Consider the following 25533-nt stretch of genomic DNA (forward strand, 5'->3'; position numbering starts at 1 on the left):
AGACCATTACGAGCTCTCTTTCCTCTAACTGGCTGTTTATTCATGTAAAATCTTTATCTTCTCCCTACCAAAACTGTCTGAAATTGGCTAGTGAGCTCTAAATTAAGAGGAAGTAGGGGCATTCACCATAATTGCATAAGAATTTGTTGACGCAAAAAAAAAAAAAAAAAAAAAAAAGAGAGCAAGAATGTGTATAGTAAAGACTGAAATGTCAGTCAAAGGAGGTGGATATAAAATAACTGGGGAATGCGTACTGCATACTGAGTCAGTTAAAAATGAAATAGTTATAACACTAAAGAGCTCCACGTAGGTTTTCTATTTGAATATTTACTCCCCTTCTGAAACAGAATTTACAACCCATAACGTGATTGGTACTGCCACAGCTATTCCACTAGCTGTATTTAAGTTCCTTCTTAAAAGGTTGCTTAAGTGTACCTGCACATCTTACAGCTGCAGTGTTGACTGGAATGCAGCCAGACAGAACTGATATACATAGCCTTTAAGTGTCACTCTGCTCTCAAGAGTAGAAATTAGTTCAACATCTTATTTTGTTTAACTCTAATATTTGTTTGTTTGTTTGTTTGTTTTTCAGAAAAAAGGAATTCCTATGTAGTGAAATCTTAAGTTTTCAGCTTTGAAGGTAAATGGAAATTATAGTTAAACATCAGTATTTGATTATAAAACTCTGAAAAAGCACAATTTTCTTCATCTAAACTTCCTTATCCAGAGCAGCTGCATTGTGCACAATTGCCACTAGCTGCACTTGGTCTACTATGCCCAGGGAGGAAAGGACACATTCCTGACTACCAGATGCTATCATTTTCTCTTTCTAATAAATATCCAACTGAAAAGCACTGGTGTAAAAATGTATCCTGAAAACATGCAGAAAAGACACTTGAGAGGTGACCTGGCTGAAGTGTGCCACCACTATCTGAAAAAGAGTATCAAGTATTGCATAGCTCTCTATTTATGAGAGAAAAATATATCATTAACTTATGGGCACTGAAGCTTGATAAATTTAAGTAAGATGCGAGCTTTAAATGAGGAGCATTAACCATGGGAACAAACTACCCAGAGAAACAGTACATTTGGTACCTTTTGATGATGTCAGATCAAAACTATGCCTTTCTGGACAACGGACTGTGACTAAAATCTAGTTTTTGGCTCAATGCAGGGAAGAAAAAAAAAAAAAAAAACACACACACACACACACACAAAAAAAAAAAAAAACACAAAAAAAAAAAAAACACAAAAAACAAAACAAAAACCGTGCAAAATGAAATAGTTTGAAGAATACAAGAAAACAGATTAAATAAATTCCTGAGTGGTCTCCAGTAGTCTTAAATCCCATGATTCTAGAGGTCATTATAACCTGCTAAGTCTACTAATAATTTGTGTTATGACTGAACCTCTCAACACACTGTGGTTTAGGGGGACTAGGCCAGTTTTGACACCCTTTGAATCTATTTTCAACTGGTGAGATTAAATGCTCTGTGCAGTCCAACCTCTTTGGTGTGTTTAAGAAAGTTTAACCTTGAAATGTTTTCCATCTCAGGAGCAGATGTGGCGTGGGACTGTGTTGCTCTGCAGGTTCATGGCCTTCGAGGGAGACATGTGGCTCTGGCCTTGCACACCTGCACGCCCAGGGTAGCATGAATTGCCACGTGTAATGCAGAGCAACTGCACTGCTTACCCCAGGGGGTTGTGACAGGATCTGCATGTACCAGCTCTTCTAACTATGCAAGGCTTGTGATGGAGATCCCATGCACAGCTTTTGGGGCCCATTTTTCGCTGTAGGACTGAGATGCGTCCTGCGTTGGCCCGCGCTGGGGAAACCATGGTCTTACGTATCCTACTGTAAGGAGTCAGTACCTCCCTCTCCACACTTCAGAAATAAGATCCTAGATCAAAACTTACCGCTGAAATCCTACTTCCCTGTCAGATCTGCTGTCCCTCTCCTTCTCTCTCAGAAGCTAACACTCTCTGAGGCAAAACCCACACGCTCCTCCTTCACCCATCACTAAAACCAGCGGGGGCAGGGGGTGAGGCAGGGATTAGGCCGTTCCTGAGGAGACACCGACGCCTCAGCAGAAGGACCCTGCGGCTCCCGCTTACCCCTTACAGGCCGTGCCCCACAAACCAGCCCCCAACACCGGCACCGGGGGTGCCGAGAGGGGCGTGAGGGGGCCGTGAGGGGGACACGGGGAGGGCAGGGCCGGGTCCCCGCCGCCTCCGCCCGCCAGGGGGTGTCCGAGCCTCGCCGCCCGCCGCCCGCCGTGGAGCGGGAGCCATCGCGGCGCCTGCGCGCAGCAGAGGCGGCGGCAGCGGCCTGAGGAGCCCCGCGGGGAGAAGCGGCGGTGGGGTTGCGGTGCTTTGGCGCGGCGCTGGGCGGCCGTGATCGCTCGCCACCATGCCGGCGGTGTCGAAGGGCGATGGGATGCGAGGCTTGGCCGTCTTCATCTCCGATATCCGCAACTGTGAGCGCCGGCCGGGGCGCGGTGGGGCCTGGGTTGGGCAGGGCAGGGCCGTGCCGTGCTGCGCCGGCCGGGCGATCACCGGGTGTTTTGGGGCCGGGGTGTAGGGGGGGGTTCCCTCGTCCTCCCCCCCTCGGCTCCCTTCTCTCCCCCTGGCCGCCGCGCCGGGCCGCCCGCGGCTCTGCCGCCTCACGAAATGGCGACGCGCCCCGGGGGGGCGGCGGGAGATGCGGGGGGGGGAGGAGAGCTCGAGGCGGGCAGCCGAAGGCTTTCTGCTGCGGGTTTGGGGTTAATTCACGGCTCTTTTGGTCTGGCCGGCTTGATTTTGTTTGTGTGGGGGGGTTGTCCCTTTGTTGTGGCCGAGGCCCCGGTGGAAAAGGGGTGCCGGGGGGCTCGGAGCCCGTCGGGGATCCCAAAGGGCGGCGGTGGGCGGCTGGGGCCGGGGTGGGCACCGGCGGTCGCCTCTCAGAGCCGCAGCGGGCTCTCGATGCAAAACGTCCCTGAAGGAAAGCAGGCCTCTGGAAGGCTGGCAGCGAGCAGGGCCTTCGCTGGGTGTGTTTACGCTTGGCTTCAGTCTGCTTTCAAATCCTGTTGTGATAGAAAGCAGCTCCTGGGATCTGCTCGGTTGTAATCGCTGAGGGAGCGTGGCCTGAGGGGGGCCGGGGACCCTCTGCGTAGGGCTGTGGTGCAGAGGGCAGAGAGGAGAAGTGTAGGGCTTGGTGGGGCTGGGGGCTGGCTGCCTTCCTTCCCAGCCCCGGGACCTGCATGAGAGAGCAGTTTAATATTAATCGAAGTCAGAGATCTAAGTGTGTGATGTGGCAAGAATTGCCTGGGGAAGGGCTAAGGTCGCTGTGGTTGGCGTGATGAAACGGCCATATATTTTGTCCACCTGCGCGGCTCCGGATTACCTGAGGCTATTTTAAAAGGAATGTCATCGAGGCTTCGTGTCTGACAGATAAACGTGGATTTGGAGACAATTTAATGTAAAATCATGGCGATCTAGCTAGGCGCATATTAGGATAACCAAACTGGCTTGGAAATGTCTCCACCTTCAGAGGGCTTTGTGGTGATGACTTCAGAATTAATCCAGGAGCAATAGAAAAGACTGGAGAGAAAAGTGGACTGATAAAATGAGACCCCTTAAATGTGCAGTTTCCTTCAACTAAATTCAGGTGATCTGGATTTATAGCCTAGTACGTAAAATTCAAGGTCCTGAATCTTCTCTATAGAAGGCGTTGTCTCAGCATTTTTTCATAACCGAGTTTCAGATCCTTAGGTTCCTTCAGACTTCGCTCTTAAAGGCCTTCTGCACATACAAAATGTGGTGTTATCAGTTCAAGGTTACTGACTCACTCTTGTGCTTTGGCTGGTTGGCCCAGTTTCCTGAGCATCTTCTAGTACACCACTGTTGTGTGCCAGCTGCATGTGTAACATAGTTTCACCTGGTGATAATGTAAGACTTTGTTGCTGATGTGTTTTAGGTCTTTTTGAATGACTTATTTCATTCATTTCACTAGAAGTACTAGAATTTTATTCTTCAAGTATCTCTTATGTCTTGCAGTTGGTCAGTATTCCTCCACTTGTGTTTCCTTCTACTCAATTTCTCTGAAGACAAGAGAAACATTCAAGGTCTTAGGTACCTAACATACATTAATAGATACGGAATTACAAGATTTAAGGTAGTAGGAAGAAGAAATTACTGTTTTTTTCCACGGGCTTGCCATTGTGTAGACAGTGCAGGAACCTGGATGAAACAACCACCTGTCTGTCCAGTTTGGACAGCAAACCACTCATGCTCTCTATGTCTGCAAGAGTGGCAAAGAACTAACTGCTATGTGAAACAAATAAGATGTTAATGCTTTATCTGTTTAAACATATACAGATAGTTCTGTCCCTTTCCAGCTACTGGAAGCTGTAGTTACCTTTGTATCTTTCATCTTCATGATGAAGAAGGCAACTGCCTCTTCTAAATAGGTGTGAAAGAGCTGATAGTTCCCACTGGTAGGTGATCTAGGCAGCTTACAAATAGCTGTTCAATGACACCTGCGTCTCTTCCATCAAGGGAGCTCCTAGTGTTGCCAGCTAACCATGGTCTGTTCTATGCTGAGTAAGATTCCCAAATACACTGAAGAGCACTCTCTAGGGACTTTGCATTTTGCAAACACTGGTATTAACTTGAGTTCCATCTTTCCCATTTCAGTGTGGGGAGCTAGGTATTTGTCAAGAACAGAAAGTAACAGCTGCTTAGCTGACAGGATCTTCGGACATGGAGATCTAAGAAAATGTGCCTGTTCTGGGATGGGAGGGAAACAAGACACCAAGTGCAGCTTTTAGGCTCTGTTCTAGCCTGAAAATCAAACAAAATATCTGATCCTTGTACTGATGTGCCAAATACCTGCTGCTATTCTAAATTTGTCTTATTTTTGTCTTTGACTCATTCATCTCCTTTTAATAGGTGCCATCTCTTTGCCATAGGTGCCTGAATTTTTTAATTTGCCTACAATCTTTCCAGATTATAAATTGGACTTTTTTTTTCTGAAATACTTTGCGCAGATAAGGAATTTGCATCATAGATGTTGCTGAATAATGAAAATGTAGATATGTGCTAACTGCTTAGGTGGATGTACAGCATGTTTCCATGGTAACAGCATAACACTTCAAGAGGGACTTCAGTAAATTTAGACCTTCTATCTTTATAAATATTTAATCTTACATCAAGTTTTATTTCTTGGTCATCTGTACCTACAGCATCTGCAGCGCTAAACAATGTATTCTCAAACAAATTTATTAAATTACTGATCTGGGAGTCACGCTCATCTTCCCTGTCTATTTTTACAAGTCTATTACAGAGCTTCAAAAAACATATTTGACAGCAACTTTCAGTTCTTACAACTCTAGCTGGTTGTGAGTTAACACTGCTGGTCTGTATTTAGTAGTTAAAGGTTGGTTGTTACTTTGTTGGTTAAGCATGTTTTTAGGCACCTGCGTTATCTGTTAAACTTCCTGATCTGTGTGTGAAATGCTTCTATGCCATGACTTTGAACACAAGACTGACTTGCTACCTGATTTTTAAAAGTCTGCTTAAGATATTCTGGTTTCTCATGTCTACAAAGCTTTTTTTTTTTTTTTTTTTTTTTTTTAAGAATACTACTTACAGCAAAAATTGCAAAACCTTTTTAAGAAATGGAAGAGCTTCTTAATGTTTTGACTTTGACCTACGTATATGAAACACTAATACTCACTGACATTTTCAAAATGAAATGTTCTTTCTTCACATATATTCACAAATATCAAGTGCATTTTTAAAACCTAAGTGTAAGAAAACAAGTTATTCTGCAGTTTCTGGTATCAGAGTCTTATTTCAGGACAACTTCTTGTTGTAGGCCATGTATTTTGCATATATTTGTGTTTTTGCTTGGTGGAGAGAAAAGACTTCTTAAGAAAAGTGAAAATAACATGACAGCTTGCTGGTAGAGATAAGGGCTTTTCTAGAAGCTTGCCCAGGCAGATGGCTTTGTAACATATATAGAATAGTACAGCAAAAAGTTTTTTAGCTCTTGTCTTTTGTAGACCCCAGAGAAGAGACAAGAAAACTAAAGGTTAAAAGCTGAACTGAAGCACATAGTTGAGATAGGACAGGTAATTAACTTCTATATAATGTGGCCTACTGAGAAAATAGCAAGACAGGACTGTAGTGCAAAATAGATGGTGATGATGATAGTGGAGCTGTAAAGCTCTGACCAGAGGTTTGATGAAGTGCCATCCAGATCTCAGCTCTGGAAGAGCACTTGTCACTGCTTGGATGAAGTGCCTTGAGCTGAAACCCAACAAAACCTGCATGCGTTATGCGCACAAGCATATGGAGCCCTCTAAGAAATGCTTGTTTTTAACTCAAGTATGCTAAATCTTTTTTGCGGCTCCCTGGTACATGCACACAAAAAGTGATCTCGTTAAGGCAAGATGGTGCTTTATAAACTCTTCAGCTGTCTTTACTGATTAAACAGCTAGATGCATCATCATAGGTCAGTTTTCTTTTTTTTTTTTTTTTGTGAGAATGGCTTTATGCTTATCTGGTGATAAAGTTCCAAGTCATCTGTCACTCAGGCAGTTCTGTTGCAACAGCAGTCTTATCTGCCATTCACCAGGAAAACTAGGAGAGCTTGCGGTGGTGTAGGACTGCTTTCTGTTATAGTATTAAAGATACTACTGGTAATCCCATCCTCCACTGTAAAATTATGAAGTCATCTACTCTTGGGCTGATGAAATGGGCCTACACAGAGGCAAAAGGTGCTTTTGCCCCAGGTTTGTAGGACAAGGCAGTTCCTGTTTTCACTCCCTGCTTTCAATAACTGTCTTACATTTTCAGTGATACTGTAAAAGTTGTACAGAGGGAAGGAGGATTCCTTTAGTTTAGTTCTCAAAATACTTCCGTATCTCTTCTTCTGTACTGATACCGCTTCTTTCTCCTTGGGCTATATTTTTTCCTTAAATAAAACCTAACAGATGTATTAAATAAATAACTATCTCTTAGAGAATTTAACACATTAATTCTAATTTGTACTAGGCAGGGAAATTGTTCAGACCTCTTGCAGTCTGTCTTCAGTAGGTTTGCTTCACTGAATTGGGATGGGTACGTCAGGTAAGGAACATCAGGTTACAGATAGGCACGTGGGGGGTTAAAAAAAAGGCTGGTTTGTGCAATTGGTCATATGCTGATTACCCTTTTGACTGGACAGAGGATAATGAAGTGCCATACCCATGTGTGTGAGAGGGGCACACGTGAGCTTAAAGATCAGAGTTTGCTGAGAGCAGCTACACAGTGAAAGAAACTTCACATAGGGTGAGTTGGGCACATAGGGCTTGTTTTGGTGCTGTATCAGTAACGTGGCTTTCAGAGTGTGGACTAAAGCCCCTACGTGCTCCTCTGAGGTGTAGGTTCTTAACTACAGGGGGTATAATTCTAAAGTAGGACTTGTTTTACTTCTGTAGACAGTCAAGGACTTTGCTGTGTATGTGTAGACTACTTATCTCTCAGAAGAAATGTGAAGGCAAGTGTTATCGATTCGCTGTCTGTCCTGTTTGTTCTGGGAGGCTGTGGCCACTCCTCCAATACAGACGCTTCCCTGTCGCTGTCTGTCCAAAGAAGACCCTAGGAGAGGGTGCTATGTAGAGCTTCGAGAAGCACCAGGTCTTGCATCACTTGCGACTATTTGCAGGAGAGTGATCTAAGGAAAAGCACAATTAGCATGAGATTAGTCTGAGGGGGTGGGGGTGTAAAACAAAACTGGAGTTCTGCATGTGGCTTCTCTGTCTTTGCTTTCTTCTGCTTCTTGCACTGAACTCTTCTTTTTGATTTTTTTTTTTTTTTACACTGTTGAATTTGTGTACGTTTGGCTGAGAAAAGTAGGTGAAAATGATAATCAGTAGATGAGAGGTAGTAAAGAGCTAGGATCTTTCATGTTAACATCCAACCACTCTGTTAGAGTCAATGGAATTGTGTAGTGACTGCTGAATTGGAGATGCTTTGGATAAAGGCAGCCCATCAGGGCTGAGGGAAGAGGAAGCTGGGGGCTGCTGCAGAGAACATGGCGTTAGCTGCATCAGTTAATGAGCTTGCGTAGGATATAGTCCAGGTTAGATGTGACAGTGAAATGACGAGAATTTGGGTGAGCCTCAAACTGCTCTGTTGTTTGAACATGAACTGAGGTGAAGAAGAGTCCGCAGTGCCTTGAATTTCCTCAGTGCAAATGCTGTCTTACCCTGGTGAAGGGAGTGTAACAGCACGGTCTGAAAATGTCAGTCAAGGAAATGGCCACTAAAATGCTGATCAGTCAAGGAAGGAGGAAGAGCTGCTTTCTGTGCCAGACTAATGTTGTGCTTCTGCATTTGTATATCATCTTAGCCTGAAGCTTCTTTTCATAAGAGTCAAGGTCTTTCTGTCAACTGAATTGTCAGATGGATGCTTCAGTCTTCATAAAGTTGCTAAGATATGAGCTTCCAGTAAGCTTTCACTTCATTTGGGGTAAAATCTGGTCTTAGTGCATGACCCTATTACATTGTTTTTCTTAACATATGATGCCTGGTTATAGAAAACATCCATGACAATGTTTAAAATGATTAAATTACATCAGTTAAGAGTATCTAAATTGATGGGTTTTGGAAGCTGCTGTGTTCTCTCTCATTTATTTCCCTTTCTTGAGGAGGACAAGGAGTTAATGGATTACTGGATTACAGTAAAGCCTGTGACTCCCTGCTGTTTCACGAGAAGCGTTGTTATAGTGACCAGCCTCCAGCGACATACTGGAGGAAGAAGTCAGTTCTGTGAATCTCAGTTCACTCGTTATGCAATGTCTTGGAAATGTGAGGTCTGTAGAGGTCTTAAGTGTGATCACTAGGTCACTGATCTCTTCCGCTGCAGCAACGGATACCTAATTGCATCAGGATGTCCCAAGGCACAGCAGCCCTCAGCTGTCATTGTGCCATTCCAAATTGTTGTTTTTGTGGGGGCTGGAGGCAAGGAAGAAAGAAGGGACACAGACACTTTTTTGTTTCCCTCTGATCAAATGTCTTGTGAAAGAACAGCATGTACTTACATTTTTGTTCATATCAGGATGTTAACAATCATTAAGCAAAAAGCTTGTTGTTCTGCAGCCTTGTACTGTTTGATTATTTTTTTTTTGAACAAAACTGGAGCCACACTAACATTTTGCAAAGGTATGGTATCTTATACTAGTTGCTTTGGATTAGTTTCACAGCGAGTTTGTAAAGGATAGCACCAGCATCCTTCTCCAGACATATTCAAGGGAACCTGTAATTAACTCCTTCTGATAGTTTAGCCAACTGGAAGCATTCCTGCAGGCGTACAGCAAGCAGACCACTCTGCTGCACTGCCCTGTGACGTGCTGCCTTTCAGCACTCTCACCTGCGGTGTTAAATAACCAGCTGTCTTGGAGATTAGGGGGAGGAGGTGGAGGATGGATTTGATGTTTTGCTTCATGAAATGCAGTAAATGATCTGCATGGGAGATGTCTAATCTATACTATAGAGCTATAACATGACTGTTCTGCTGGCAGGTAAAAATAATAGTTTAGTATACTGATACACAAGACTGTAGAAGTTTCATCACAAAGGCAAGAACAAGTGCCCTCATTAGTTTTACATGAATATTCTCCTGTATTTGTATGGTTTTTATTGCAGAGGTGCTAGTTTGATTTGGTTTAGGTTTTGATTTTTAGGTTTGATTTGATTTAGGTTTTGATTTGGGCTCTCTCTTTCACCCACTTTCTGTCTCCATCCTCTGACAGAGCAGGGTTTAAGAACACGGTGTAGTCCTAGCATCATGCTTGTAAGCTTTTTTTAGCAATAGGAAAGGCAAGTGGATAATCTGATTGCTTTAAGCTGCCTAAAGTGTGTTCAGATGGTGAATGTGGTGAACTTGCTCTCTGCCTGGTCATGTATTCTGCTCTCTTCTGCTGGCATTATCTCTTGTGGTAAAGCTGATAAGACTTACTACTGGGACACTAAATAAACAGCTTGCTTTTGGCAGTATTGGCTGCCTGATTCTCCTGACCTGCAGCAGTACAAGGTGGTAGCAGGAATGTGTGTGCAGGGGGAGAGCAGTGCCAAGGAATGGTCTGGAGTTGCTGTCTTTTAAGAGTAGCCTTGAACCAAACTGATTACAAAACTCCATCAACATATTGTGCTGAAGGGAGGCTTATCGCAGTTTGACTGTGGAATCTCTCCCACCTCACTTGCCAGTCAGCTTAGATGTTCCTAATGTAGAGGCTAAGGAAAACCTAACAGATGTTTAACATCTTTGTTGGTGACATGGACAGTGGGATCGAGCACACCTTCAGCACGTTTGCGATGACACCAAGCTGTGTGGTGCGGTCGGCATGCCAGAGGGAAGGGATACCATCCAGATAGAGCTGGGCAGGCACCTCTCAAGATGGGGCTGTGCAAACCTCATGAGGTTCAACAAAGCCAAGTGCAAGGTCCTGCACCTGTGCTGGGGAAATCCCAAGCACAAATCCAGGCTGGGTGGGGAATGGATCGAGAGCAGCTCTGAGGAGAAGGAGAGAAGGACCTGGGGGGGAGGTTGTTGACAAGAAGCTCAACATGAGCCAGCAACATGCGCTTGCAGCCCAGAAAGCCAACCCTGTCCTGGGCTGCACCAAAAGCAGTATGGCCAGCAAGGAGAGGGAGGGGATTCTGCCCCTCTGCTCCACTCTCATGAGACCCCACCTGGAGCCCTGTGTTCAGCTCTGGGGCCCCCAGCAAAAGGAGGATGTGGAATTATTAAACCAAGTCCAGAGGAAGGACACGAAGATGATCAAGGGGCTGGAGCACCTCTCCTGTGAGGACAGGTTGAGGGAGCTGAGTCACTCTGACTCTTTGGCAGGGAGTGTAGTGATAGGACAAGGAGGAATGCTTTTAAACTAAAGAAGAGGATAAATTTAGATTAAATATTTGGAAGAGATTCTTTACTCTGAGGGTGGTGAGGCACTGGCACAGGCTGCCCATAGAAGCTGTGGCTGCCCCATCCCTGGAAGTACTCAAGGCCAGGTTGGATGGGACTTTGGGCAACGTGGGCTGGTGGGAGGTGTCCCTGCCCATGGCAGGGGGTTGGAACTGGATGGTCTTTCAAGGTCCTTCCAACCCAAACCATTCCATGATTCTAAGTTCTTATGTTTGGAAAACAGTGACAGGTTTGTAACTGTCTTAAGCATCTAACAGTTCTGAAAGAACTTGAACACGGAGGATCTGTTCTGAGTAAGAACTTTTATGTTGTTCCCAAATAGGTGTTCTTGGCCTCTAGACTTTGGAGGGGAAAAACCTGCTGCTCTTAGCCTTGATGGTATTTGTGGTGCTGCTTTCCTAAACAGAAAACTCAGCTTGTCATGTCTTCAAAGCCTGTTCAATAATTGAATATGAACAGAGCAACGTGTTCTGTTGGACAAATGGCAGTGCCACAAATAGAAACCAATGCTACTTACCTTCAAGAAGCATGACAGAATGCTGGCGAGCTCTTTGTCATGCTAATCGAGCCTCCTACCCAGCGTGCTTTATAGCTCTTCACACTAATAATGGCACGGCTATAATCAGAGGATCATCAGATGGCCATAGGGCAATTAAGGCTAAGAAGCAACACCATGTAACAGTTCTGACCTGTGCATAAATTCAAAATACACCAATTAGAGGGTGGGCTTAATTATGCTGGCTGCTCGCCATGAACAAATCAGAACCAGGTGAGTACTGGAAATATTTAAATTTCTGTACAGCAAATCTTTTGCTGTACACGTTGTCAGCGTACCAGCCTTTTAATAAAATCTTGCCTGCAGAAATTCACTCCCCTCAGGTTTGGGTAGAACAAGTGCTTCTCTGCTCCTTAGGGAAAGAAATGCGTGCATTTGGTCAGAAATATGCTAAATGGTCTGTTTGTCTAAAAGCTAAGAACTGGTTACTGTTCTGTCTGATCACCATGGATGCACTTGGGGCATCAGTCTTGGCTTAGGCAGTTTATCCTGAGAGCAGCAGCAGCAACAAGTTAATCCTGCTGGAGCAGGTCACTGTTTAAATGAGCCACAAGTAGCCCACTAATTCCACCCTTGAAGTACTTGCTTAGTCTTTCAGTCCTCCTGCCAAGTTAGTATTAGATTATGTCTAAACTGTTCTCTTCAAGTGAGCAGACTCGACAATCCCTTTGGTCTAACTTTTCTGTTTTCTCATTCTTCTGTGGATTTTAATGCAGAATTCCCAGCCTAGGTGCGGTGCTGTTGTTCATGCAATACTTCCTGAAGCTCTGCCCGAAGCCTGGATTACCAGGAGGTTAAGGATAGCAACTGGTTCCCTGAAGAGCTGGATGACTTTTGATGTTCACTAGTATATCTTTGTTAAACAAGATGATAATTAAAGATAAGAGTACAGCGCAGGCTAAATTTACCTTGCCTAATGAAGGCAGCAGGCAGCACAGTGGAGCCTGAAGTGTGGCAATCTGCCAGCTATGAAGTAATCGCTTGCTGAGCGTCGGGGCCCACGTTGTGGCTGGGTACCCGTTTGCTCAGGTACTCATCTTGGAGAATGCTAACAGCAGTCGTACGCCTGTGGCTGCCTTCTTCAGAGTAGTGGGCTAAAACTTACCAGTTTGAAGTCACCTCTTTTAATAACTTGCTATGGGTATCTAATTATCATCTTGTTAGACTTGAAAAAGACTGGATAAATCAAAGTGAGAAGGATATGGCCTGAATTCATGCAGAACGTGATCATAGAATTATAGAATCATAGAATATCCTGAGTTGGAAGGGACCCTTAAGGATCATCAAGTCCAACTCTTGACACCACACAGGTCTACCCAAGTTCAGACCATGTGACTAAGTGCACAGTCCAATCTCTTCTTAAATTCAGTCAGGCTCGGTGCAGTGACCACTTCCCTGGGGAGCCTGTTCCAGTGTGCAACCACTCTCTCTGTGAAGAACCCCTTCCTGATGTCCAGCCTAAACTTCCCCTGCCTCAGCTTAACCCCGTTCCCGCGGGTCCTGTCGCTGGTGTTAATGGAGAAAAGGTCTCCTGCCTCTCGACACCCCCTTACGAGGAAGTTGTAGACTAGATCGTGTGCTCCAACTTAACTGCTGCTGTACCCATCAGTTTATACACATGATGTTACCTTTGAGAAGTCCCTGTAAGTTGAGTAGCTTGGCTATAGCATACTGTGTCGGAATACAGCTCAGGTAATTTCTTGAAATGGGAAGCTGCTTAACAGACTGGAAATGAGACAGGTGGAGCAATTGCTCTTGCAAGCTTTGAAATGCAAGCTTCTAGTTCTGCAGTACAGAACTTCTTCAGCTGTTGTCAGCAGTGGTTTTATCTTCATTTTTGACCATCCCTAAGGACGCTGAAGTATTTCTAGGCATGGCAAAAGTAAATAATGCAGAAATTCTTTACTGTTACTGTGCCTGAGTAACGTGAGGAAAACTTGTTGGTTAAACATGTTTTGTTTAATGGAGAGGGAAGATCTAGCTTCCTTCATGGGGAAAGGAAGATCTAGATAAAATTGATGCTAGTTTTTTGTCGTTGTTGTTTTCTTTTTTATTCTTTTCTTTATACGTATAACAAACTGAAGCTACCTGCCACTATGAGGTTTTATTTTGCTTTGTCATCCTCTTATATGAACAGTAAGTTAAGCTTGAATAAGATTACTGTGCAGTGTAACTGCTGGAGGCTTCAGGAAGTGCTGTGCTTGTGAGTTGTTGTGTTTTTTTTTTGTTTGTTTGTTTTGTTTTTTTGTTAAGGTATTTCAGCTTAATTTTAACTTAAATGTTGACGTTGAGAGGATCGAGAGGATCTTTTGCTTGACTTTGGAATGGCTGACAATGAAATTCATTCATTAGCTTAAAAGTTATTTACACCATTTTAGTTGCACTATTAAGTGTAAAGTGAACTTTGGGAGATTAAAAAAAATATTTTTTTCTTTTACTCTTGTTCTTCAGCTAACAGCAGCTTTGTTGATCTTAATAATCCCAAAGGTGACTTTCTGAGTAGCTGTAAAAGTAGCAGCTTTAATGGAAGAAGCAGTTAGTGAGCCTGCTTGCTGCACTCTGTAACAGTTCACTCTAGACAAGCTTCCAACAGCCTGCTAAATGAAACTCGGAAGAGATGAAGTAATTTCTTTACTTCCAGATGCTTTATGGCTGAAATCAATGCGGTAAGGAGGCACCTTAGGACTTAATCATCCAAGCTGGGGCTCCAGTATGGGGAGTTAAGTTTTTATCACCAGCTGGTTGCTATGGTATTGGTGTTTTGTCAAGGTCTAGATGAGATTACATAGCGCATTCAAAATAGAACGGCCTGTAAGAATTACTAAAAACAGGCTGTTTTTCTGTTCACGTGCTATGCAAGTTCTTGGTTTCCAATGAAACCAAAACTTCAGACCTGAGGTTGTTGTTCGGTGTGGGTCTTCCTGACAGCTCACCGTTGCAGCTGTGCGTGGGGGATTTTGTTTATTCTTCTGCTGAGGCTGCAATCTGCTTCTACCAAAGGGTGCTGACTTCACAGATTCCTAAAGTATTTTAGTCTAGCTTCCCTCACTACTCTATTGCTTGCTTAGGACACAAAGAAAACGGTTTCTAGCAGTAACTGATAACGTGTGAGTGTAATGGATAGAGAGGTGTTTTGTTTGTTTGTTTGTTTGTTTTGTTTTTGTTTTTAAAGCCATGATTTTTTTGGGGGTTTAAAAAAGCTGTATGAGACTGAAGTACTTGTCATGTTTCTTCCTCCCCATTCTAAATTTCAGTGATTATTGCCTCACTTCCTGAGGTTAGAGAAACAATTGCTAATAATTCGCAGTAAATATTGCAGTGTTTTACCTGCAGACAGAGCCTAAAGACACAGCAAGGACCTAGCTTCCGAATTTAGGTAATTAAATATTCTACTCAAGTTCACCAACTTGAATATATCCCAGACTGAGGTCAGTGTTCTCTGACCAGTTTATCTAACTGAAGTACACGGTCTCTGGACTCAATGGTAACATTTTAAAATGAAATATGCCTTTTGCTTGGTAAAGGGGGGAAAGAAATGGGTAGCTTTAGAAATTAAAACATTACGCTCTTTATTATTATTATTATACTGGAACAGATTAATTGCTGAAAATAACGGAAGTATTTTCATGTTTGAAAAAGTGCTGATTGAAGGTAGCTTAGGAAACTTGGAATGCTTTTTATTTACATGAACACTTGTATCCCTTTGGCATATGTTACAAAAGACTTGCTTCTGTCTGGTAGTGAATTCCTAATGCTGACAAGTATCTTAGACATGAACACCTGGTTATCTCTGGCATGTGCACAGGACAAATAATCTAATCCAATTAAGACAAATCTAAAATCTGTGGTAGAAAACACTTTAAGCTTTAGATTCTATCAGTTGGCGTCCATTTATGCAGAGAGTGTTGTTACAGCTTTAAAACCAGCTTATTTTAGGTAGGCCATGTTTAATTTGAAGAAAACTGTTGCATGAAATATTGGTGAAAACTGGTTAAATTCCTGATCCAAACAGAGGCATCCTGCTGCCAGACCATCTTTGGAATGGGGAAGGGATGAGAAAGTCATTGGGTGGCACGGGAAGTTTGGACACTCAAATGTAGTACGATGTTTAAATGCCGGGAGTTGTTCTGCTTATGTGGCAGAAAGGGATGAGCCTGGAGGTGTTGTGGAGTGCTGGTCCTGATCTGCTCTTCAAGCCTTGTCCTGTACCCTCCCTGCATGGACATGGCTGTGGTTGTGATCAGAGAGGTTGTGAGGAAAGGGATTTGTCACAGTGGGGCATCTGATTGCCCCTGCAGATCAAAGTGGATCACTTTCATGCGGGGACAGGAACTTAGGTACGCAACCTTGTAGCCCAATACGCTTGTTAGAGAGTAGAGGCAGCTGCCAGTTCTGAGTTGCTGGAATGGGCTTCATTTGTTTCCCTCAAGCTTCAAGCAATTGTATATGATACCTGAGTTGGATGCTTTATCCTACCATGCTCACTTTGATAGGGGATAACAGACCCAGACCATTGTAGAATCTGTCCCTGAAAGACAAAATGCTAACAAATAATGAACTTGTTTGGTTCGGACAATTTAAGTATTACCTGGACAAGCTTGCATCAACAGAATTGAAGCTGCAGCTTATTTCTGTGGTTATTAAACTTGGCATGGTAAAACCTAATACCTGTCCTTACAACCAGAAGCTGCTATGGAATATAAATTGTTAAGGAGGCTAAGGTGGTAAAGACATCTAAGAAAATGGGAGTTGTAAATACTTCTGTTTTCTAAGGTGACTTTGCTGGGATATATCAAAAGTCTAGTAAACTTTAAGCATGTATCCCTTCTGTCTGAGGTCTTTCAGTCTTTGTGGTGCTCATAGTTTTATTATTGTTCCTTTTTAATGCCCATTAAGAATGTAAAGGTATTCTTTTGAAAGCTGCTTGAATGACTATTCAATAGAGAAACAGTAAATTTGCTCCTTAAGCTGAGGAGCAACAGAAGTTGTTTAGGAAGATTCGTTTCTCTTTCATACCATTCTGCGATTCTATGATTCTTTCTTTAAGAGCACTGTCAACCTAGTAATCAAATCAGAAGTCATTCTGTCTTCTCTTCCTGTTTTACTCCAAAGAATACAGGAATTGAGGTGTTTGTGCAAGTCAGTAATAAAGGCATCTCAGATTAGACATGAAAGCCCTATATAGTTCAAGTCTGCAAGTACAACTTTTTGAAATGTAGAGGTGTTGTTAGCTACTCAGATTCCCCAATAAAGCAATGCTGAAGTTAACTCTGATGTTTCCCTTCATCTATTCCAAATGCTGCTGTGGGCCGGGGGGGGAGAGCAGTAATTCCTCCTGATGTTTGTATGTTCATGCAATGTAGTTGGGTGTAAAGAAGCTTGGGGTTGGCAGAGGGCTGTAGACACTGTATCCTCATATATGTTCTTTTGATTGCAGGCAAAAGCAAAGAAGCAGAGATAAAGAGAATAAATAAAGAACTAGCAAACATTCGGTCAAAATTTAAAGGTAAGTGACTTGACTGTTTTAAACTATAGTGTTTGCTTTCCTCATGGCATTTTTGTATGGGTTTTTGTTTGCTTTTATACGTTCAGATTTTCTGTCAGCTGTGGACATAAGCAAAATGCTAGCACAGACTGTTACAATAGCTACTGAAGGTGTTCTCTTAAGCACAGAGCTTCTTTGCAGTCCTGTGACTCAGCCATAAGGAAAGAAAACTCCCTCCTCTATCAAAGAGCTGAGATAGTGTTCACAAACTTTCTAATACTTTTCCGCCCAACCATGTGACTACTTAACCTTTTTTTTTTCCAGGAGGCCACAAACTAGTTTGAGAAAACATGAGTGGGTGTAATTATTTTTACTAAAACAGTACATGTTCAACCATCCTCCCACTCCCAACCACTTAGGGAAGTAATGTATTAAATTGTCTTATGGAAAACTTAAGATAAAAATACGTAGTTGATAAGCCATATGTCTTGACCTCTCCTATAAGTAACAGCAGTAAAGGTTATTCATATGAAACAAAATACATGCAATGACTAATTCTATACTCGTAAATTCCAAGAGGAAACAATTCACTTCTTAAGCAATGCATAGTAATACTCATGCTATAAGTGTGTTCAAGTTTTGTATGTGGCCTCAAATTTTAAAGATTTTGAAGGGTAATTGAGATGTTTTTAAATGAAATTCCAGCAGACGTGGCTATGGTAAACATTCTGTTTAAATAGATATGGGGCTGTGTGTGCACCTAGATAAGGCATTGCAGCATGGAGTTCATATATGTGGCTTCAGAACTTGCTGATTTTGGATTAAGCCTTTTTTACCTTCATTTCTCTATTCTGACTTTGACTAATGTTTCTATTTGGTATGCTTTTTGCACTACCAAAGTCTGAAGTAGCTTTCCTGAACTTCATATAAATCTGTTGATTTTTTTTTTTAAGTGTTGCATCTCATAAGGAAATATGGCAAAGTGAAATGAATTGACAGATGAAGTAACATGAAACTTCTGTGGTTAATTTATTAAACATGTACTGTAACTTCTTAACCTGTTTTGAGTTAAATTCAGCATCTTTATCTGCAAGACATACTAACTGTGTCTAGTATAGATATTGCTTGGAGATTAAACTGCCTTATTAAAATGCCACCATTTTATGCTTTTACTTGGAGATGAGATCATGCAGTTGGAACTAACAAAAATGGCTGTTAATCTTGTAAACAAGTGTCTAGTAGACCCTTGAGCTATGTACTGGTTGCTCAGTGTGTGCGAAGGCGATGTCTACTGGTCACTGACTGGAGAATGGACACAAGTTTTATTCTTGGATTAAATGATGGGGAAAAACAAGCTCTAGAATAAACTACACAAAGCCTGTTACTTCTGCCAAAAATCAGTCCAACATCAGTGTTAGATGCTTTGCTGTGAAAAGGAAGTGAAAAATAACGGCATACGAGGGTGAATATGAGAACCTTCCTCTTTTCCCTTGGAAAGTCATTGTATTTACTCAGTTACCCTATGACAGAGGTTATTATATAAATGCGTGTGTGTATGTATCTGCATGTATATGTATTTTTTTGTGAATTGTCACGTACTGTTGACGTGCTTGATGGGAGGGGAGAGTGAAAACAACATTGAAACTTAAGCTTGTGTCATTTAAAGATGTTTGCTGAGAGGCAAAAATTCCTTAAGGGAGTCCCAGCCAAGTCCTGTTTTGGATGTGCCTTGCAGTGCACATGTGAAGGTACTAACTTTTGTTCTATCAGAGCACCACATTCTACATCCCTAACAAGAGTGAATATGAATCTGAGAATTGTATTGATTCTGTTCCAACTTTTCCTGAACTGGACTAAAATTGGATTAATTTAAATGGTCTTGCACGCAGCAGAGATGATGAAGACCCCTGAAAGTGATGTACGCCAGTTCTTGTTTTGGCTTAGTGTTTCCCACAGACTTACAGGGTATAGTTTTCTTACTTCCGTATTGTTTTTGGAAAGCAACTCAATTGGTAATATAGTCAGCTGGTTATCTACTCACTGGAAGCTCTAGATTTTTAACTGGACTCACCTCAGGGCCTAGGTGTTCTAATGTTTCTTGAAATTTTTCTACCATCTTATCAGGAAAGCTTTACTTAAAACCTCCTCTGATTTCACTCTGGGTTCTTCTAATATCATGGCAGAGGCAAACAAACAAACAAAAAACACCACAAAATGAACAAAAAAAAGAATGCTACAGCCTTTCCTTTTACATAGATTTGTTCACTTCCAATAAAAGAATTGGTGTTATTAATAAGGGGAAAATCTATGTATTTCAGCTTGTATTGTCTGAGAACTGCTTTGTGTGGAGAATACTATGTTTTCCAAAGTAGAAGAGCCTATTATGCCTGAAATTGACAGGCATAATTGGTCTATGTGCTAGAGATGTCTTACCTGACTCCTACTGGTTGAGAAAAAGTGTTCTGCTGTTGATGACTTGGGTGAATTACTGCTTTGCTGTTTTTCTGTTCTACTTGCTCTGTGAGCCCTCTTGACATTTGTACATTTGTATGTCAAGGCCTAGCACGCTGAGCCTTTGGTCGCTCAACTGTGGAACATAGCTCATAGGTCAGTAAGTATACATACAAACTAAATACAAATAATACCTCCTTTATTGCTAGAGCTTATGCTCAAGAGGGCCACTTCTGTCTGTACATGAGGCAGGCTCTTCTTATGGAAGCCTTGAATTCACCTAGATAGAAGACAGGTGAATTAGTTGTACCTGGCTTTAGAAGTTTAGTCAAGAAGAGAACAGATTTTTAGACTCTCTATGAAGGTGCCTTTTGCCCCTCTGCTAACCAAGTCACCATAGAACAGTATTCGTATTTCATTTTTCACCTTGAGTTGTAATGGAAATTTAGATGAGTTTATTCTAAGAGCATTAACTTCTAGATCTTTGCAGACAGACTACAGAAATCCCTCAGCTGAAAGATTAATAGACAAAAAGTCGGTGTCAGAGAGACTGCTCCCAGTCACAGTTGGGAAGTCCTGACAAGAGTAGCATAAACTGGCAGGGACAAGCCAATTCCAATGCAACATTCAGTCTTAATGTGGAATGTGCAAAATTGAGAGGTTATATTTTTTCCCTCTGACAACTACAGGTCACAGAACCATTAAGATTGGAAAAAACCTCCAAGATCATCCAGCCCAACCGTCCCCCTACCACCAATATTAATGACCTGTATCTGCTTTGCAGCTCTTGCTGACAGAACAAAGCCATCCTTTCTCATATTAGAGGCACATAAAAACCTGAGGAAAGCTTATGTGACTCTGATAACAAATTATGTACTATTCAGGAAGAATTTCATAGTTAAAATTTACAAGTTAGATGATAGTCATAAGTGCAAAGAGACGTTCTCCCCATCTCAAACAGCTTCACTAGTCAACTTGCCTAATAATGGAGCAAATAATGGCTTAATTCCCAGCTATAGTTTTGTTGTGCTACTGACTTCTGTTCACATGCCTTTTCTTTCCAAATCTATAATATACTGTAGTTTTTAGTCAGGCTGACTTGGTATTCTTCTGGAACATCCCTACCAACCTGTTGTGGTTGGCCTGAATTGACTAAAAGAGTCAAACAGATTCCAAACTTCCCTGCCATTTCTGCAAAGCTGCTCTGCTGGAAGCTCTGAGCTATCTCTGAGCTTCTTTACTTGAGACTTCAGTACCAATTCTCACCATTTCTGAAGGTTTTTTCTGTATCTAAATATTTTTACTTAATATTTAGACAGGACAGATCATCATGCAGCCTTTCCTATATTAATTTTGCCTATGTTATTCTGTCATCATGAGGTTAATGCCTGACTGGAAACTTTGCTGCAGTCACATTAATGTAGAAATTCAGTGCTTTCAGCAACGTAACTTGAAGCTACAGTACCTGTTGGTTTTTTTTTTTCTAATTTGTTTTGACTGATGGGCAAACTTCAGTTTGGTTGCAAAACTTTGTCAATTTTTCACTAATGAAAGTAGAAGCTCTCACCAGACCTTCTTTAGTTTGCAGTGAGCAAAAACTTCAAAAGGTGTTTTTGTTTTGTTTTGTTTTGTTTTGTTTTTTTTAAAAAAAAAGAAACAAAGTGTGAATGAACAGGTATTCAGAGGTCGCTAGTGTAGCCTCTAGTACAAGTCTGCCTAAAGTGATAGAGCTTGTCCTCACTGCTCCCTTCTGCTCCTTTCTTCCCTCCTGATGGAGGAAAGTAGCAATGTAAGCCACTGTATAACTAACTGTAAGAAAACTTGGCAGTAACGAAGCTCTTAGTTGACTAAAACAGCATTCTCTGGTTGATATAAGTAGTTCTTCTGCTATGTTGTATTGCTGTAGGGTAAAGCTGCTGATGGCACAGTTCATGAAGACCTGTGAAATTTTGTTCCTCAGTTTTGCAAGGTATTTCATGGCTTAAGTACCAAAATATTCAAACGTACAGACACAGGAAATTCTTCTCTAGTTAACTGATGCAGGGGAGAAATGACCATAGAAGCTTCCAGCTGTGTAGAACTGTCAATCAGGCAATGATCAGAGGCTCAAGGTGTTGTGAGTAAAGCAGTGTAGTAACTTCAGCCTGTTTACCTTGCGCATAACATCCTCTAAGCACAATTTGAACAGTTCTGAATAAATAACAGTATGCGTTCAATGAGCAATGTGAGTGAAATGTGACTCAACTTTCCCCTCATGTATACTTCTTTACTTTGTGTGGATTTTAGGTGAAAAATATCATTCAGCTGAAGACAATGACTTGACATACTCAGAAGAAAAAACAGAAACAAAAGTCAAAATGTGGTTGAAGCCAGTTTGGACTGCTTGTTGTGTAACCGTTTGTGTCCTTGAGGGTGCGAGGAGGTGATAGCTGTGTATCTTTCTGCTGCAGGATTTCTACGGGGGCTCTGAGTTGCATGGTTCTCCCTTGCAGACTATAAAAATAACCAGACCTTCATAATGCTTTTTTTTCCCCCTCAGTTTAAATAAGATGATTCAATTTAACCCAATTCCTTCTTATGTAGCACTGACTTTCAAAAAGTATTTGTTAAATAGTTTGGATTAAGGCAAATGTATGATGGAGTCCCTTAAGATGGAGTCTCCTACTAAATAATTATGGTGTGTGCAGGGGCCTTGTGCTAATTACCTGTCTGCAGATGCAGCAGTTGGACTGGCTGAGTTGCTACAATCACAGAAAGGGACGGCTGCGAGAAGCACAGCTGGCAGTCATGTCTCCTGTCACAGATATGTTCTTGCTTGAGCCCAACATAAGAGGCTGGTATCCTTTCCTCCCTCTAGACTTCTCTACTCTTCTGCATGTTCTGTGGCAGTATCTAGACCCTCACTCCATGTAGCTGGTAAGACAGGCTCTCTCTATGAGCATGTGAATATTACTACTCTTGTTACTCTCACAGAAGTAGCTGGCAAGCCTGTTGCCCACCTTATGTTTGGGTTAAGCTGCTGCTTAAAATGCCCTTGTGCTCAACAGGCTGGGATGATGCTGCACATCTGTGGAAAAGCCATGCTTTTCTTGAACTGGTGCAGTGTATGTCTTGATGCTGGGCTTGGATCTGGCTTCTGTGCTCTGAGCTCAGGAGGAATCCAGGATCTCTGTACTTGAAATGGCTTTGTCTCTTGTTTCAGTGTGAGGAAGCTGTGTTGTTAAGGTCAGTGTGTCCTTGACGGTTGCTTTAAATACTTCTGCATTAACTGAGATAAGATGAATGCTGTATAAAGAAACTACACGAGTGTAATAAAGCAGAAGTTGTAGGAGTTGTGTGAAACAAAAAAAAATAAATCCATTTGTTTAGTTTTCAGATTATAAAACTATTTTTTCCCATGCTTGAGCCAGACTTCAAGTCTAGCTGTCAGAGTATTAATTGCTTTGTAAAGGACATCTGCTTTCTTGAGTGAAAAATACCTGGTTTATTGATGTGTTGCTTAATTTTGATCTCTCAAAGCAAAACCTGTATACTAGTGAAACTGCCCACAGATTTATATGCTGTTTCTGCAGGCAAATGGGCTTTGGTTACTGTTTGATTCAAGCTTGTTCTTTTTTCCACAGCTGACACTGGGGCTCTTTTTTTTTCTTGTTGCTTAATGGGTTTTGTGTTAAAGGAGTAGCTGCTGGATTTAAGACATCCTACTGAATCTAAGCTTTGGCTTGTGCAGAAGAAGGAACACCAGTGTCAGTTTGTAATATCCGTTTTTGTTTTTAACTTCAGCTTACTTGCTTTCCCAAGATTGAGCAAGTTGTCCCAAACTACACAGTAATCCGTAAAAAGTCCAAGCCTCTAAATATGTGTTTTAAACAAGCTGTGTGACAGTGGATTGCTTTCCTGCCATGCTGTGTAAGCAGCCTTCCATTATTTAAGATGGGTCTGGTGTTTTAGTCACACTGCTTTCATACGCCTCTTAGACAAGCGGGAGACAATCTGACAGTAAAATAATAGTGTCTTCACTGACAGAGTGAATTGTTGGAAGCAAAACCAGGCTTCAAGTATCAACTGAGTTGTAGGGATGCTGTAGTAATCCTGTTTTGGTGGTAGTAGCAGTCGCTAAATACCACCTTATGGATTGGTATGAGTTGTCAGTCACAAATATTCAGCCTTTTGGTTAGAGGGCTTGGACTGTATCACGTTCAGAGGAAGACGAATCTTGTCATGCCTTAAAGTTTAGGTACATCCATAAAAAACAACTTCATCTTTTGGCTTTCAAGCTAGGAGCAGGCCTTCTGTTACGGTAACCTGCTGGACTGCTGTGCCAGCTGCACAAACAGGTCAGTGTCTGAAGTTACACAGCTGAAGTCATCTAAGGAGGAAGCACACTGAATGCAGAGGAGCACTTCAGGATGTTAGCTGCTGTGTTTTGTATAGGTCACAACTGAAGTTCTAACTCTACGGTATATCTAGACTTTGAGATAGCAGTCGACCGTTGGGCTGCTAGTGGGACTAGACTTGCCAGGCTTCCTCACTCTGTCCCTCAGTGAGCACCCTACAGGACCAAACTGCCTTCCCGCCCCCTCCGGCTGGCAGCAGGCTCTGTAGCTGTGTAGCAGGGTGGTTTTTAAGTGTACAGAGTAAGATTCAAAAGCAAATGCTGTGTTTTAACTCATTATCCAAGTCATGGACAGAAGGTGCTGCCTGGGAACCAAAAGGTCTTGTAAAGCATTTGTGCCTTATTCTTCCCTCTTGGAATGCTGCCTGAAAGAGATCTAGCAAACTTTTCAGGGAAAGCAAGTAGTCTTTGAAATGCCCACTGTGCTCAAAACCTGCTGATGTGTGTTCTGGATCCTTCCTGTTTCTGCTGACTTGATTTGCAGTACTTGCAAATGTTCGTGGAAGCATTTAAAAATGAGCTGAGTTGAAAGAAATGATTGTGTATTGCAATAAAGATAACACAGAATGTGCAAAACTTCCTTCTGCTTTTGTTTTCAGGATGTTTGCTTGGGGCTGGGAAGGGCTGTGCTATTTTTGCATGGACTTCAGCAAGATGACTTGTTAGTGATGTTTAAAATAGAGCCTTTAAACTCAGTAAATGCCACATGGGTGGAGAGGAATTGAACAGTTAAAATTTCAGTAAGAACCTGAAGCAAAGGCTTCTTCAAAACACAGTTGAATTTAGATGAATGCAGTGAGACCTTTGGCTGCAATGCTCTTTTTTTGAATTGCACAGCTAATTAAATGGCATTTAAATAAAAGGGGGGGTGGTAGTAGATGGAAATAACATATTGGGGACTAATAAAGCTTTAAAGAGAGATCTAATGTCTGTTACTTGGCTTAATTTAAGCTTTCCTCTTAATCACAACTTTCAGATTGCCTGTGCTGTGTATAAGGGACAGAGGCTTTTCAAAGTAGGCATGAAATATTTTTTTCTTGTCTTAAGGAAAAGTGTTTCAGGTACCAATTTTACAACACTGTTCTCAGTTAGCACATGATACAGAAGAAAGCTGCTTTTTCTTTGTCAGTAGGATGATAACATTTTGAGCCTTGACTGCAGAGCATAACTGCTATCAAAGATGCCTGAAATACCTTACAATTCAAGGCCACTGTTAATCTGAGCTCTACCAATGCTGGTAGCTTGGAAGAATATAACTCTTTAAATACCTGAATCCTGAACCTGAAAAAAAAGAATTGCCAAGTCACGACAAATACTTTGTTGCGAAAATCTGTCCAGTTCTGAGCATGCATACTTTCCTCTACTCGTGTTTTTAATTTAAACAATTGGATTGCAGTGTTCTGTACTCCCTCTTCCTTTCTGATCTCAAAAGGCAACAGCAGAGCCATTTGGCAAAATTAGAGAATGGGTTTTATACCTGCAACTTCTGCATAATGCTGCACTAACAGGCAGCAACAATTGAGTCTTGGACTCGGTCTTGCAGGCTCAGGTTTCTTCCACTTATGGTAAAGTAGATATGAAGCTACTTTCTGACACCTTTTGGTCTATCTGTATCTCTGAGAGAAGTAACTAGTGATAGGAATGCTATTAAATACCATAGCAAGTCCTCAATTACATAGATCTCAGCCACTA

At 42.0% G+C, this 25533-nt stretch overlaps 2 protein-coding genes across 5 annotated transcripts in view; one reads left to right on the top strand and one right to left on the bottom strand.

Moving 5' to 3' along the window:
- Positions 1-2054, bottom strand: part of CHID1 (chitinase domain containing 1) — a 103586-nt gene extending 101532 nt beyond the window's left edge. Inside the window, exon 1 of the mRNA XM_072038957.1 lies at positions 1918-2054. The gene's annotated coding sequence lies outside the window, so the exon portion shown is untranslated. The remainder of the gene's footprint in view (positions 1-1917) is intronic.
- A 211-nt stretch (positions 2055-2265) lies between these two features.
- AP2A2 (adaptor related protein complex 2 subunit alpha 2) overlaps positions 2266-25533 on the top strand; it is a 48766-nt gene continuing 25498 nt past the window's right edge. For 2 of the 4 annotated variants that reach the window (XM_027459676.3, XM_027459677.3), the window contains exons 1-2: positions 2266-2477; positions 16947-17015. In XM_027459676.3, the coding sequence (XP_027315477.1) occupies positions 2411-2477; positions 16947-17015 (136 nt within the window). In that variant the 5' untranslated portion in view covers positions 2266-2410. The remainder of the gene's footprint in view (positions 2478-16946; positions 17016-25533) is intronic. The other 2 variants (XM_027459678.3, XM_027459679.3) reach the window with 1 other exon arrangement.

Source organism: Anas platyrhynchos, chromosome 5 (genome assembly GCF_047663525.1).
Source record: "Anas platyrhynchos isolate ZD024472 breed Pekin duck chromosome 5, IASCAAS_PekinDuck_T2T, whole genome shotgun sequence".
NCBI classification, from domain to species: Eukaryota; Metazoa; Chordata; class Aves; order Anseriformes; family Anatidae; genus Anas; species Anas platyrhynchos.